This window comes from Polypterus senegalus, chromosome 12 (genome assembly GCF_016835505.1).
Source record: "Polypterus senegalus isolate Bchr_013 chromosome 12, ASM1683550v1, whole genome shotgun sequence".
Taxonomy (NCBI): Eukaryota; Metazoa; Chordata; class Cladistia; order Polypteriformes; family Polypteridae; genus Polypterus; species Polypterus senegalus.
Genome location: NC_053165.1, coordinates 135,352,062 through 135,367,678, shown reverse-complemented (window position 1 = coordinate 135,367,678; position 15,617 = coordinate 135,352,062). Strand labels below are relative to the sequence as shown.

The following is a 15,617-nucleotide window of genomic DNA, read 5'->3' as shown; positions in this document are numbered from 1 at the left end:
ATGGCATCCCTCACTCCGTTTTTGTGGACAGCCTGCTCAGTACTTTGCATTTCATCACAATTGATTGAACTGGACTCCAAAGGATATTCAGTGACTTGGATATTTTCTTGTATTTGTCCTATGACTTGTGCTTTTCTATGCCCCTTTAATGGAGTTGCTTCGAGTGTCCTTCAGTCTTCATTGTGTAGGTTAGGCCACCATACTGATTCACCCCAAGTTGAACCTCCCAGATAAGACGCCTTTAGACTATAAACCTCAGACAGATGATCTCCAGTGAACAAATTATGCTGCACCAGTGATGGTTTAGGTGTGTCATATTAAAGGGGGTGAATACTTATGTGATCAAATATTTGTGTTTTAACTAATTTACACCACTTTGCAAAGATCTGTTTTCATTTTGACATTAAAGAGTCTGATGGGCAGTGACAAAAAAAAATTAAATCTCCTGTTTTTCAATGTTGTACAATAATAGAATGTGAAAACTTCCAAGGGGTGGATTCTTCTTATAGGCACTGGACACTCACCGGCCACTTCATTAGGTACACCTGTAAAAGTGCTCGTCAACGCAAACATCTAATCAGCCAATCACACGCCGGGAACTCAATGCATTCTGGCATGAAGACATTGTGAAGACAATGTTCAAACTGAGAGTCAGAATGGGAAGAAAGGAGATTTAAGTGACTTTGAATATGACAGGCTGGTCTGAGTATTTCAGAAATACTGATCTACTGGGAATGTCAGCACAACTACCTCTAGGGTTTAAGGAGAATGGTCCAATAATATCCAGTGAGAAACAAAATGTCTTGTTGATGCCAGAGGTCAGAGGAGAATGGCCAAAATGGTTTAAGCTGATAGAAAAGCAACAGTAACTCATATAATCACTTGTTACAACGGAGGTACCCTGAAGAGCAGTTCTGAAGTTGCAACACGTCGAACCTTGAAGCAGATGGGCTACAGCAGCAAGAGACCACACCGGTTGCCACTCCTGTCAACTAAGAATAGGCAACTGACGCTACAGTTCACCAAAACTGGACAATAGAAGATTGGAAAAATGTTACCTGGTGTGACGTGTCTCAATTTCTGCTGTGACATTTGGAAGGTAGGGGCAGAATTTGGCATCAACAGCATGAAAGCATGGATTGTTAACTGTTCACAGTGGTGTAATGGTGTGGGGATATTTTCTTGGCACCCTTTGGGCCCCTGAGTACCCACTGAGCATCATTTAAATGCCACAGCCTACATAAGTATTCTTTCTGTCCATATCCATCCCTTTATGACTGTAGTGTGCCCATCTTCTGACGGCTCCTTCCGGCAGGATAACATGCCATGTCACAAAGCTCACATCATCTCAAACTGGTTTCTTGAACATGACTATGAGTTCACTGTACTCAAATGGCCTCCACAGTCACCAGGTCTCAATCCAATAGAGCATCTTTGGGATGTGGTGGAACAGGAGATTTGCATCATGGATGTGCAGCTAATAAATCTGTAGCAACCGTGTGATGCTATCCTGTCAATATAGACCAAAATCCCTGAGGAATGTTTCCAGCAATTTGTTGAATCTGTGCCATGAAGAATTACGGCAGTTCTGAAAGCAAAAGGAGGTCCAACCCCGCACTTTCAAGGTGTACCTAATAAAGTGTCCAGTGAGTTTATGGTACACTTGGACCCCTCATCCTTGTGATTTGTACAAACACTGTTTTTGTTTCCATCCCCAAAATAAAGAAAGCATTCTTTAATTGGCCAGAACTGACATGTCTCTATACAGACTCGCACATACACCAGACACAGCGGCTTTATTCACAAAGCTACACAGCTCACCATGCAAGAGTGACCACACTGTCCATAAAGTTGGAAAAAGAGCTCCAGCATGGGCTGCAGAGGTGGCCAGCTCTACAACCCACAGCCTTATAGACATCTGGGAAGCTCAGCTTCTGAACGGTTTATAGAAATTGGGATTAAGGAAGCAGCATAAGGAGAGCGTCGCTAGTGCCACAACTCGGAGGGGTACAGAAGGGTGTTGTTTTCAATCAGGCTTCATATGCACCTGGGCCAGCACCAGCATTGACGCTAACTGACAAAAGTTTACTGATAAGGAAGGGGGGACCGTGAGCCTTGTACAATATTTGGGATAGCCAGAGGACGGAAGGAGGGACTCTGCTGAGATTCCTGGGCAGAACTGACTAGATCACTACAGTCTTCCGAGGTATGTGGAGCAGCAGTGACCCACTTACTGGCTTCAGTGAAGGGTCCACCAAGATGGTGTTTGCAGTATTGATTGACTTACCATTCTGATAGAAAGGTTTGCTGGGATATCTGGGGCAGCAGTGATATCTACAGCAAAATTAACCAAATCACTGGCCTCAGAGAGTGAGCTGAGGTACTGGCGGCTCACTGGCTAAGATGTCTGCTAAGACATCCAGGGCAGCAATGACCACGGATGAATGTACATCTTGGGATTCAGAGGTCTACACAGAGCCCCATCCACAAGGGAAAGGAAGAGGATGGTGGGAGGTTTTCTGTCAAGAAACCCCTAAACGGTTTTAGTGATGCCCCAGGTAGCACATATTGGATCAACGTCTGTTAAGTTCAAACTTTGAGCTTTGTGTATTGCTTTCCAAACATCGGCTACAGGTACCAAACAGGTGGTCACCCAGGCTCCTGTAATTCCTCTTACCAGCTTGCAGTGATGACCAAACGAAGTCACATTGCAATATGACCTGCACTGAGCTCACTTTAACAGGTTCACGTGTTAAAGAAAATAAGCTATTCATCATTCTTAAGTAGCAAACTGACAGTGAATCATACCATCAGGTATTTGGACTGAGAAGTGTTCACTTGGGCCGAGGGCACTTTTCTGACTGAAAGAATTTCAAATTTCATAAAGGGACAAGGCTATTTACCGTATGCTGGACGTACTAGTAGGTATTTGCACCAGCAGCAGCCTCGGAAATGTAAGGTTCACAAAGTCAACAAACTCCAACATTTGTCTTGCAGAATGCAGTACACATGGCCAGTAGATACTGGAATAACTGGGAGGCGTTGACAAGGCCAGAAGACACCCTATGACGGTCTGATCAGGAAGGATTCACACAACTTGATCTCTGCCAACTACATGACTCTTTGATCGTCAGGGTATAAAGAGTCAGAGCAACTAGGTCTCAGAACTTCCTGAAAGGAAGGTAATGGGAATAATCGAGGTGTGAGACCGCACCAACTGTGGACTCCTAAGTCCAGTATGTACACAGTCTCTGAACTGACTTGCACCTCTTGGGTAGCGCATTAGCGCTCATCACTGGGAGATGACCACACAACAAGCACTTTCTGACTTGAGACCAGCTTCACAGGTAAGGTTCTCCAAAAGTCTTGCGGCACTCCATGACACCAGTGCTGGGTGGCCTGTCACAGTTCTGACTGAACTTCACCTGGACTGGTGTCAGCCGGTCATACGCCATCTTGTACTCTCTGTCAAAGGCATCTGTAGGAAAGTGAGACATCAAGAGGTTAGTTTATCTGTTAGTTGATATCTTTAATAGTTGGTCTAGTGCTTAGATGCTGACTCACCAATGTCAATGTTATCCTTTCCAAGAGCCACCAGGGACAAGAAGAGGATCTCTCTATATAAACTTCTGGACCGCGTCAGAAACAGAAAGAGAGAGGACAAGACATTAGGAGTAAATCACTGATTTCCTGGCACTTGCCTTGCAGCCAGGAGCATCACTTTACCTCTGTCGTCTGACACCAAGCTTAACTCCAAGAATATCCAGGACCTGGCTCATAGGCTGATAGACATCATTCATCTGGATGCTTCTTACCACACTGTGCAGAAAAGCCTCACCGAACGGTTCCTCACTAGCAGACATGGGGGTCCGAACAGGAGGCACAGTACCTGGTTAAAAAAAAAGACATAAATATTGCAGCCAAAATATACGTAAGCTTAGCAGCCAGAAGACTGCAGACTGAGACTCACAAGTATTTAGAATCACCCAAAAAAAAACACACAAAAGTTTCCCCACAAACCTACATAAGCTTACACATAACAAAAATATACACACACGCCCCACCTATATAGAGATACTACTGATTCACAAAATGGGATGCAAACCAAATACAGTGCTCTCCATAATGTCTGAGACAAAGACACGTTTCTCCTTGATTTCCCCCTCTGCTCCACAGTTTAAAATTACAAATCAAGCACTTTAGATGTAATTAAAGTGCACATTGCAGACTTAGGGGGATTTGCACACATTTCAGTCATAAAACACTTTTTCCTTATGGTGCCCTCTATTTCAGAGCACCATAATGTTTGGGACAATTGGTGTCCCAGGTGTTGGTGATTCCTTAGGTGGGTTTTATGGCTTCATAAAATACCTCAGACTGCTTCTACCCTTTGGAGTCTGTAGTTGCCATTGTTCAACATGAGGACAAGAGTTGTGCCAATGAAAGTCGAATAAACCATTATGAGGCTGAAAAGCAAGAATAAAACTACTTGAGACACCAGTAAAACCTTAGGAGTACCTAAATCAACTATTTGGAATATCATTAAGAAGAAAAAACACACTGGTGCGCTCAGTAATCACAAAGGGACTGATAGGCCACTGCTGATGACAGAAGAATCGTCATTATGGTAAAGAAAAAGCCCACCAAACGCCTGTCTGACAGATCAGAAACAGTCTTCAGGTGACACGTGTGTATATGTCAGGGACTCCTATCTGCAGACTTCATGAACAAAAACACAGAGGCCACACTGCAAGATGCAGACCACCAATTAGCCACAAATACAGGATGGCCAGATTACAGTTTGTGAGAAAGGACTTAAAGGAGCCTGCAGAATTCTGGATAGAGGTCTTGTGGACAAACGGGACAAAGATGAACCTGCATTAGAGTGATGACAAGAGCAAAGTGTGGAGACGAAAAGGAACTGCCCAAGACCACCTCATCTGTTCAATGTGGTGATGGGGTTGGTATGGTTTGGGCATGTATGGCTGCCACAGTACAAGAAAATGATCCAAACATACTGGTCAGGCAACAGAGGAGTTTATCAAAGCTAAAAATGGGAAATTCTTGACATCCAATTGAGCTGAAGAGAAAACTTAAGGGGACAAGCCACCAAAACAAGCAGGAGCTGAGGAGAGCCTCACCAGAAAAGACCCTCAGAACCTGGTGATGTCAATGAATTGCAGACTTCAAACGGTCATTGCATATAAGGGCTATGAGACAAAGTCCTAAATATGATGGCTTTAATAGACCTGACACTGCTGTGTCCTAAACATTATGATGCCCTGAAATGAGGGGGACCATGTAGAAAAAGTGCTGTGTAACTGAAATGTGTACAAATCCCATTAAATGAAAGTCTGCAATGTGAACTTTAATCACAATGTCTGAATTGTAATTTTAAACTCTGGAGCACAGGGGGAAATCAAGGAGAACTGTGTCTTTGACACAAACATTATGGAGGGCACTGTACATACACAGAGCAATCCTAGAGAGTAGACAGATATACACACATACAGAAATGCACACATGATAGCACATGGACACTGGGGACACATATGCACAGGTTTGAGCACTTACACACGGCCCCTTGAAAAAGTATTCAGCTCCAAAAACTATTTCCATAGTTTATTGTCTGAGATTCTGAACTTACAAAATATTAAACAATTTTTCCAGCTGATCTACAGAACATGTACATAATACCAGATTCAAAAGAAACATCTTGAAAAACTTTCAAAAATTTGCTAAAAATCAAAAATGTGATATAAAGTAGTCATACCCATTTTAAATATGAGGCAAACTTTGCTCAGGTTCTACCAACTCATGCAATTTGTTGATGGTCTCCACCACTGTAGGAAATGGGTGAGTCACCTGTTTTCATTTAATTAATGAGGATACATCTCACCGCACTCACCAAGGTCCAACAGTATGGTGAAGACTTACCACAAAACAAAAACGAAATGAGACAAAAGAGTATTCAAAACAAATTGGGGAGATAATAATAGATATGAGCAGAGATCTGCAGAAGGGTACAAGATCATCTCAAAGGCAATGAACATACTTTGGAGCTCAGCTCAGTCTATCATTGTTTTTTCATAGAATCCCACCACTATCCATCCCAGATTGCACATGTTGCACTGTGGTAACTGCCAGTGGCCAACTGCACACCCACAACATCTGAATTACAAATGCCCTCAGAATCAGTTTCTCTACAGCAAGACCAACAAGAGAGCTCCCATTTTCAGGCGTACAGAGACTGTTAGTAAGCACTGCAAGCAGACCACTTCCTTGCAACGTCAGTTGAACTCTCTTCTGGCATTCAGCCCCGACCTTTCCGCTGAGCACCACCACTACAGTTTACCTGTTCACAGTGCAAATCCTACCGACTACACCAAATGTATGTTATGGAATTACACAACGCTCCATCCTAGACTGTACATTTTGCACTGTGGTAATTGCCAGTGGCCAGCTAAAAACCCACAACATCTTAATTACAAAGACCCTTAGATTCAGTTTCTCTGCAGTGTGATCAACAGGAGTGCTCTCATTCTCTAACGTGCAGAGACTGTTAGTAAGCACTGCAAGTGGACCACTTCTTTGTGGCGTTCTTTTCTCTCACCCAACCCGCACCTTTCTGCTCAGCACTGTTTCTACACATCACCTGTCTGCAGTACAAATCCTTCCGACTACGCCGTGTTTTTTTTTTTTTTGTGGAATCACACAATGCTCACTCCTAGGTCACACATTTTGCACTGTTTGTAACTGCCGGCGGTCAGCTGAGAGGCCACATTGTCTGAATTACAAATGTCCTCAGAATCAGTTTCTCTACAATGAGAGCTGACATCACCAAACAGTGCTTAAACTTAGTCTCTACACACCTGAGAATGGAAGTTCTTCTATTGCTCTCGCTGTAAAGAGCCTGATTGTAGTGTGATTCCGTGACATAGTAAATCATACAGAAGAGGAAAAAATGTGAAATCAAAGCAACATTACTTTGGTGAGGCTGTCCCACTAAACTTAGTTACTGAATAAAGGTGGTACAGTCGATTCCGGTTAATTGGACCACCGGTTAATCGGACCAGCCGCTTATTCAGACCGAATCCTAAAGAACCGAAACAGATCACATTACATAAGCCTAATATTGTTCGCTTATTTGGACCAAAATTCTGTTTAATCGGACCAAAGAACATGACAGAGAATAAGAAAAAGAAGCCACAAGTCACCTGCGGAAAGCGGATGTAAAGCGGGTCAGCGACATCGGGAGGATCCCTGGGCTCCCCAGGAGCATTTATGCTTTTATCAAAGGTCAGGAAGTCGGAAAATTTGTACCAAGTGCAAACCAGTGGGGGTGAACTTGCCTACCCTTTCTTTCCTAAAACGCACCGCCCAGTAGCTGGCGACATGAAGTCGAGCGTAGACAAGTGCAGTGCGTAAACAGAATGTGTCAGATCATACTAGACAAGTTCTTCAAACGTTGACTGGAATTTGGTAATGTAACCTTTTTATTGTGCTTCGCATGCTGAGTGTCGTGTAGATCGTTTCGAAGAATTTGTAGATTTCTTTTTCAATAAACAAAGTTGTAAGCAACTGTACATGTACGTAGTTCTTGTTTGTACGTTCGCCATACGCGTGTGCAGCACAATAAAAGTCATAATGACATTTTAATATGTTACTTATAGCACGTCCCGTCTTGGTTGCACACGTATAGGGCATGTTCGTGTAATGGGACCAGCCGGTTATTAGGACCAAAATGATCGCGTCCCGATGTGGTCCGATTAACAGGAATCGACTGTACTCGTCAGTTGCCAATTGTCATTGTCTCAACAATACATAAGGCACTGCACAAAAAAGGGCCATTATGGAAGAGGGGTGAGGAGGAATACCTGACTAAAAAAAAAAAAAAGTAATTTCACATAAAGAATTTTACAAATGACATTTGGAAGATATTGCAAAGATATGTCAGAAAGTGTTGTAGTCTGAAGAAAGTGACGTCAATACTAAACAATGTGTGGAGTAAATCTATCATCACACATCAGCCAGGTAAAACCATCCAGACTGTTAAATGTGGTAGTGGCAACATCATGTTGAAAGGATGCTTTTCATCATCAGGGAGTTGCAATCTGGTCATGACTGACGGAAAGATGAACACTGCACAATACAGGCAGGTCTTGGAGGAAAGCCTGCTCTGCTCTGCCAAACAGCTTAAAATGGAGAAGATGTCTGTCGTTCAACAGGGCAATGATGCCAAAGCACACTGCCACAGCAACAATGGAGTGGCTTAAAATGAAGAAAACTGATGTCCTTGAGTGGTCCTCACTCCTGACCTTAACCCCATTGAACATATGTGTTGAGAGCTAAAACTGTTGTCCATTTCCCTTCCCAACAAATCTGCTACAGCTTCAGCAATTTTACAAGCAGGAACGGGCAAATGTTTTTCCATACCTATTTGCAAAATTAATAAGAGACATATCCAAAAGAACTACTGGCTGTAACAGCTCTGAGAGGTAATGTAACCAAGTACCGAATGTTAAGGCGAATATTTACAAATTGTTGACATTTCACATTTTCATTTTTTAAAATATTTTTTTCATTTGGGCAGCACTGTGAAAAAGAGAGTTTGATTTACAAATGCAGATTTATAGTAAAAGTGAACAAAATACTAGGGTGAGATAATCAGTTATATTAAAAAAAAAAGGGTTGGAGGCTGAATACTTATTCACACAGACGTAGCAGATAAGTACAAAAACATAAAGAAAGGAAGAAAAAATACACAGCATTGTTCAGACACATTAGATAAGCTTACACTGAAGCAGGTATGTAAACACAAGAGCATGCACGTACATATAGACAAAGAGCAAAAGAAACAACAGAGCAGATACACACACATTTAGAAAAGAGCCCACACAAAAACAAACCTGGATGGATACATTTGATATACACACAAGGACACTTCCAACTGTAAAAGCAAACACTTAAGTACAAACACATTCACTGCATAAAACAGCAGGTATACAGACTCTTACTGATGGGAAACAACTCTCCCAAAGACACAGTAGACACACATATCTATATTAATTGCCTGAGCCACCCCTTCCTACACTGAGATCATGCACTGTGTGTGGGCTTTGTGATCAGAGGACCGATGTGGGGGGGCACTGGGGGTTCGCAGACCTTGGGCGATTCAGGAGCTCCGCTGGACTGCCAATTGGATTGCATGTTTTTGTCACTTGATTTACTTGACTTGAGTGTTATAACTCCTCCGTAATCTAATCACACTTTAACTGGGCATATTGCGTAACATCAATGAAGTATAAGGTAAAGTGGCAGAGTAGAGCTCTGGAGGTTCTCAGCCTGACTTTGTCGGGTGTTACTGCTGTTTCATGAATCTTCAAACTAATGTTCTTGACAGTCAACTGTTTTGATCATTTTAAACTGACAAGCAGAGAGATGACTCTCAACAGTCAGGCGTGCAGTAAAAATAAATTAATAAACGAGAGTACGAATAAGCAGCTTATGTTGCACTTGTTGTAGGCGCTGTTTAGAAATCTAAATTTATGTAACTTCCAGTAAGCTCATTAATGTTATATGAGTCACCAGTGGAGTAGCATTAGGTGTGGTAGTTCTGATATTGAGTGTTTAACAGATATTATCTGATGTTACAGTACATAGCGGACGCATGGTTGAGTATTATTTATTATCCTCATATGGACCCCAGGATCTCTAAATGTTGTTAAATGCTGTTAACATTAACTGACACATTAACTGCACATTTTTGCAAGCAGCCATACCACATGGGAATGGAATCTCTGGTGACAGTGGAAGAGAGGAGGTCACTATGGAAGCTGCTATCTATTACGAACAATGAACAACACCCACTATACACCACTATAATTAAGCAGAGGAGTTTGTTTAGTGGTAGGCCACTATCACAGAACTGCAATATGGAAAGATACAAAAGACCTTTTTTCCCCACAGCCATTAGGCTCTTTAACTCTTCCCAAGCGAGATGTTTGTGGGGTTGGGGGGCTTGCATTGAGTTCTGGGCCTGATGCTCCTTCTCTGCTCATAAGCTATATTAGTTATTCACTACATCCGACATCTCACTACTGTATTAACTTTTTTTATAATGTGTCACTTTATTATTATATGCCACCTGTCACTTTGGTAGTAATATGATTTGCACAATTCCCATTGCACTGGCATAATAGTAAGCACCATCTAAGTTACCTTTATTGGATGTAACATTATGGCCCCAGTGTACTTACGTAATGTTATTTGTATAGTGTGTACATAAATGTTTTAATCAAACTTGGCTGTAATCCTTGGCTACTGGTACTTACATTTCACTTGGGATCAATAAAGTATCTATCTATCTATCTATCTATCTGCCTGTCTGTCTGTCTGTCTGTGCTTCAGAACAGGACATCCACCTGAAGCTAAGCTTATTTGGTACTTAGATGGTAGACCATCTAGGGAAAGCTTGGGTTGTTGTTAGAAGATGTGTTGGTGAGATCAGCAGGGGGCACTTACCATGTGGTCAGTTTGTGGATCCCAATGCCCCAGTGCAGTGACAGGGACACTGTGCTGTAAAAATGGCGCTGTCCTTCTGTTGAGATGTAAAACTAAGTTTGTGACTTTCTGTGGTCATAAAAGATCCCTGAGCATCCTTCGTGATGAGCAGGGTGCATCCCAATGTCCTGGCTAAATTACCCTCCATGGCCCAGTCATTCTGGCCTACTAATCATCCCCGGTCTCTAACTGGCCATCTCTCTCACCACCTGACCATCTAATAGCTAATATGTGGGGAGTGTATTGGTACAAAAATGGCTGCCATTGTATCATCCAGGTGGATGCCAAACATTAGTGGTGGTTGAAATGGCTCCCCACTCACTATGAAAAGCGCTATACAAACATAAAGAATCAATTAATGAATTACTAATTACTAAATAACTGTGATGGATTGGCACCCTGTCTAGGGTTTGTTCCTGCCTTGCACCCTATGCTAGCTGGGATGGGCTCCAGTAACCGCAGTGCTGGCATATAAAAAAAGGTGTACAAGAAGTTATGCTCACACAAAAACATGCATTGTCCTGGCGGATAAATACAAATATGCATGTGGATATCCTCAGTTAAAACAACACAACAAACACCACCTCACAAAAAAAGAAGCAGTCACGCACAATCAGAAATATAAACATACACACACACCATGCAAAGATGAGCAGATTTGCACATGGACAAAATTAAAGATGTAACACAAATGCACAAAGAGACATAAATAGACCAGACACAGACACTGGTGTGTACAAGATACATTTGCTTAGAAATAACAGAGTTTGATTCAAACACACAATTATGCATACAAAAAAATAAATAAAAGACAGCTGCAACTCTGCGCCAGATATTTGTGAAGAAGAGCATGGAAACTTACTATCAAACAAAAGTGTGCAATTAAGACCTGAAAGGTACAGAACAAAATCCTGTTGGTATTTATTATAATGGAAAGGGATAAAATGTGCAGAAAAAGCTGCACAGTTCTTGATAAGAACTATTGTGCTTACTCTGTGTATTCCACAGAATATAGAGCGGTGGTCCTGGATCCTGATGCAGCTTGAGATTGTCCCACAGCATCTGAATAAGAACATACTTGCTGTCCTCCAGCATCCAGCTTCGAGGAACCTGGGAGACAATAAGAGGCAGAGAGAGGGGGAGCAATCATGAGTTGACTCAAAGTCAACTAAATGGAACATGTGCCTTTACACTCAAATAGCAGTAGAACTTCACCTTGGTATCTCGATTGCAGTGATCAGAAGATAGAATGAGGCCGGGGAGGTTGCTAGGCAAATCAAGCCGACGGAAATGCCAGACAAGATTCCAGAAGACAATGGGATGATGGTCAACAAAATCAGAAATGCTGAGAACCTGGTCTCCTTCATTCTCAAGCAAACTTTCAAGCTCCTTCCATAAAACAAGTGGGCTGAGGTAGGGGACAGTAATAGGATCTGGGTTGTGCAGACGCCACTCTAGACTCAGAGGATCCTAAATCAGAGGAGTTGCATTGTTATAGATACTGAGGAGGGTAAACTCAGTGAACAAGACAGTAAGAAACACACTTACCAATGGGTCACCCAGCTTGGAAGGTAGGCTCCCTGTAGGGATGGCAGGCAAGTGCTTCTGTAATGTGGTACTCTCCCACAGAGGGTCAAAAGTACTAATGCTCCGAGGCATGTGGTCACTGCTGCTCACTTTTTTTTCTGCAGGTACACTGATGCAGTGGACAGAGCAAAGGCCAGCAGATTCAGTGCTGAAAAAGATTGAAAAACAGTGCATCTGGCAGTCTCAAGAAAATGAGAACTCGGCATCAGAGAGCACCAGAAATAACATTTGTACATAATGGAGAACCACAGAAATGTTAAGTGAGACAAAGAGTTGCGTGACATGAAAACTGATTGTCATATTCTTAGCTATTTGTTACACATTCTAGTAATTATTTGAGCAAGGGGCACATTTTAGTAATTGAAAGGGAATCGATGTACACTATAGGCCAAAGTTTTCAGAACACCTCAGTTCTCCAGGTTGTCTTCAAATTTAATCAGTTGAAATGCAATGAATGATGTAAAATGGTGAAACTGTAAACACAGAAAGACACCGCTTAACGCTGTTCTGTTTAATGCTGTTTCGGTAGTATGCATTTTTTTTCCAAATTCTAATTTTTCATTGATTCACTTTGCAGTCACATCGCACGACTTTATTAGATACTCCCAAGCAGTCTCGCTGCTCGTTTGATATCAGTACAGTACAGTACATCATGTCTGCCTGCTGCATCACTGTTCATTTATGATTGGTCATCAACGTTATTATGTAAGGATATAAGCATAACATTTTATTTTACTGTAATAAATAACAATTATCCCATTTTAGTTTTAAAATGAGTGGTTGCAAAGAAAAACAAAGTAAAATGACAAGAAAAAGCATTTCGCTGGAAACTAAAATGCTGGTGCTCAGATGAGTAGATGCAGGTGAACGCCAAATTGATATCAGCACTGCATTAAATTTGTCAACTTCAACGATTCGGACAATTTTAAAAAATAAAAATAAAATTGTATCATCAGCAACTACAACCACAACGACTTTTACAACAAAAATTACCTTTTCCAGAGGCAATGTGATTGAGGGAATAGAAAAATGACTTTCCATCTGGATTCACGATGAAGTCAAACACAATATGTCATTAAGTCAAGCGATCATAATGGAAAAAGTGAAATCAATTTTTAACCACATTCAGAATGAAAAAGGTGACACCAGTGAAAATTTCATAGCTAGTCGAGGATGTTTCCATTGATTTAAAAACAGAAACAATCTTCATAACAGACAGATTACTGGAGAAGCAGAATAAAAATCGATATTAGCGATAAAAAATGTCTATAATTAATGTAATAAAAAGTATTTAATTATACATGTTACAAAATAAAACCAAAAAAAGATAAACTTTTTTATTCTCTGTCCTGTTTCACCTCATTATTTACGTGTTAAGATGACCTCATTTAACGCTGTTTCATTTAGCGCTGGGATTCCTTGGAACGTATCCCCCATGTTAAGCATAGTTGTAGTAGCGTAAGCGTAGTAGCTCTAGTAAACTACTAAAGGTTTAAAGTTTAGGTTAGCAAAAACAGAAGAAAAGGAAATTTACAAATGGGCCTTCAGAGAACAACTATCCATTTTCTAACCCGCTGAATCCAAATACAGGGTCACAGGGGTCTGCTGGAGCCAATCCCAGCCAACACAGGGCACAAGGCAGGAACCAATCCTGGGCAGGGTGCCAACCCACCGCAGGATACACACAAACACACCCACACACCAAGCACACACTAGGGCCAATTTAGAATCGCCAATCCACCTAACCTGCATGTCTTTGGATTGTGGGAGGAAACCGGCGCCCGGAGGAAACCCACGCAGATACGGGAGAACATGCAAACTCCACGCAGGGAGGACCCGGGAAGCGAACCCGGGTCTCCTAACTGCGAGGCAGCAGCGCTACCACTGCGCCACCGTGCCGCCCCTTAGAGAACAACTAATATGTTACAACCTACAGATGTTCTGCAGCAATTAAACTACAATAAGCCTTGCAAGTTGAAGCAAACAATTTGCACAGGCATCCCAACTTCTGTTGATTACTTAAAATCCCTCTGTGTGTCTTAAAGTAGAGTTAGAACAGACTGTGTTACTACACCCTCTGAAGTCCTTACTTGGACAATATTACACTGGAGAAAGTTGTAAATTCCAGTGATAGTGGCAAGAAAACAGCAATTAGCAAATGAAACGAGATACAGCATATATTACTCTTAGAAGTGTAGGCCTCTTACTTTGAGAAATTGGGAAAACAAATCAAAGTGTCACTGAGTACAGTGGTGTCCTACACAGTCCAAAGGCAATTAGAAAATGGAAGAAAATCTGACAGGAAGAGATCTGGCAGACCCAAACTCACAACCCAATCAGAAGACAAGTTTGTGAAGGTCACCAGCTTGATGAATCACAAATTGGAATAAAATTTTATACACTTAATGATCCCTTGACTTATATTTTTTATTTGCCATTGTTTATTTGTTCTGTGCCTTGATTTCATGAAACATTAAGACATAAAACGTCATGTATTTCCATAAAATCTGAAAAAAACTGAAGTGTTCTAAAACTTTTGACCAGTAGTGTACATTGCGCAGATTGTCTTTCTTTTTATCCTCTATTGTTCTCAACCTGGTTCAGACTTAAGAAGCAGCTCTGACAATAAATAACTCACGACTGATGTAATAGTAGAGTTTGTTAACTTTTAATTTAAATTCATGTCAACTTCCATTTATTTCTAAAATAAAATAAAGTCTGCTTTATTCATAGCAGCTAGTGAAAAAGACACCTGAAGTAGATCCTTGCCAAACCCAAACAATGAACCTGTCCATTAGCTGTCGGCCTCATATTCTCCAGGTGACTATTGAACAATATCAGCAGCAAATTCACAGTCCATTGAGAAATGACTGTTTCATTTTTTTTAAACATTTTATTGATTTGATTAAAATCCAATAGCATTCCATACAAGCAAGTCAAGTTTAACAAAAATTAACCCCTACCCATGAGAAAGAGAGCTAGGCCAACAGAGTAAAACTTTAATAACAGTAAAAGTAAGTAAGTAAATAAATAATAGAATAAAAATGAGGAGAGAGAATCCACTTCCTCAATTTAAATGCTTATTCTAAAATGTCATTGGTTACATCCTGCCAGGTTTTGAAAATATTTTGTACAGATCCTCTAAGTGAGAATTAGATTTTTTCCAATTTCAGATAATATGTAACATCAGTTACACACTGACTAAAAATAGGTGAGTTAAGATTCTTCCAGTTGAGCAAGAGAAGTCTACGTGCCAATAGTGAAGTAAAGGCAATTAGTTTGTTTGTTCTTCTCCACTTTAAGCCCACGTGGAAGTACACCAAACACAACTGTTAATGGATTAAGAGGTATTGGGACACCAAGGCTGCCTAAAAGTCATTTAAAGATTTTGGTCCAAAATTATATTAATTTGGTGCACGCCCAAAACATATGACCTAATGAGGCTGGAACTTGATCGCTACTTGATC

General features: G+C 41.2%; 1 protein-coding gene across 7 annotated transcripts in view; it reads right to left on the bottom strand.

The window, feature by feature from the left end:
- Positions 1-1,720: 1,720 nt before the first annotated feature.
- Positions 1,721-15,617, bottom strand: part of dennd4a (DENN/MADD domain containing 4A) — a 63,864-nt gene continuing 49,967 nt past the window's right edge. For 4 of the 7 annotated variants that reach the window (XM_039773534.1, XM_039773536.1, XM_039773539.1 and 1 more), the window contains 7 exons: positions 12,112-12,298; positions 11,779-12,033; positions 11,556-11,673; positions 11,426-11,452; positions 3,727-3,889; positions 3,565-3,629; positions 1,721-3,478 (listed from right to left, as the gene is read on the bottom strand). In XM_039773534.1, the coding sequence (XP_039629468.1) occupies positions 3,342-3,478; positions 3,565-3,629; positions 3,727-3,889; positions 11,426-11,452; positions 11,556-11,673; positions 11,779-12,033; positions 12,112-12,298 (952 nt within the window). In that variant the 3' untranslated portion in view covers positions 1,721-3,341. The remainder of the gene's footprint in view (positions 3,479-3,564; positions 3,630-3,726; positions 3,890-11,425; positions 11,453-11,555; positions 11,674-11,778; positions 12,034-12,111; positions 12,299-15,617) is intronic. The other 3 variants (XM_039773537.1, XM_039773540.1, XM_039773541.1) reach the window with 1 other exon arrangement.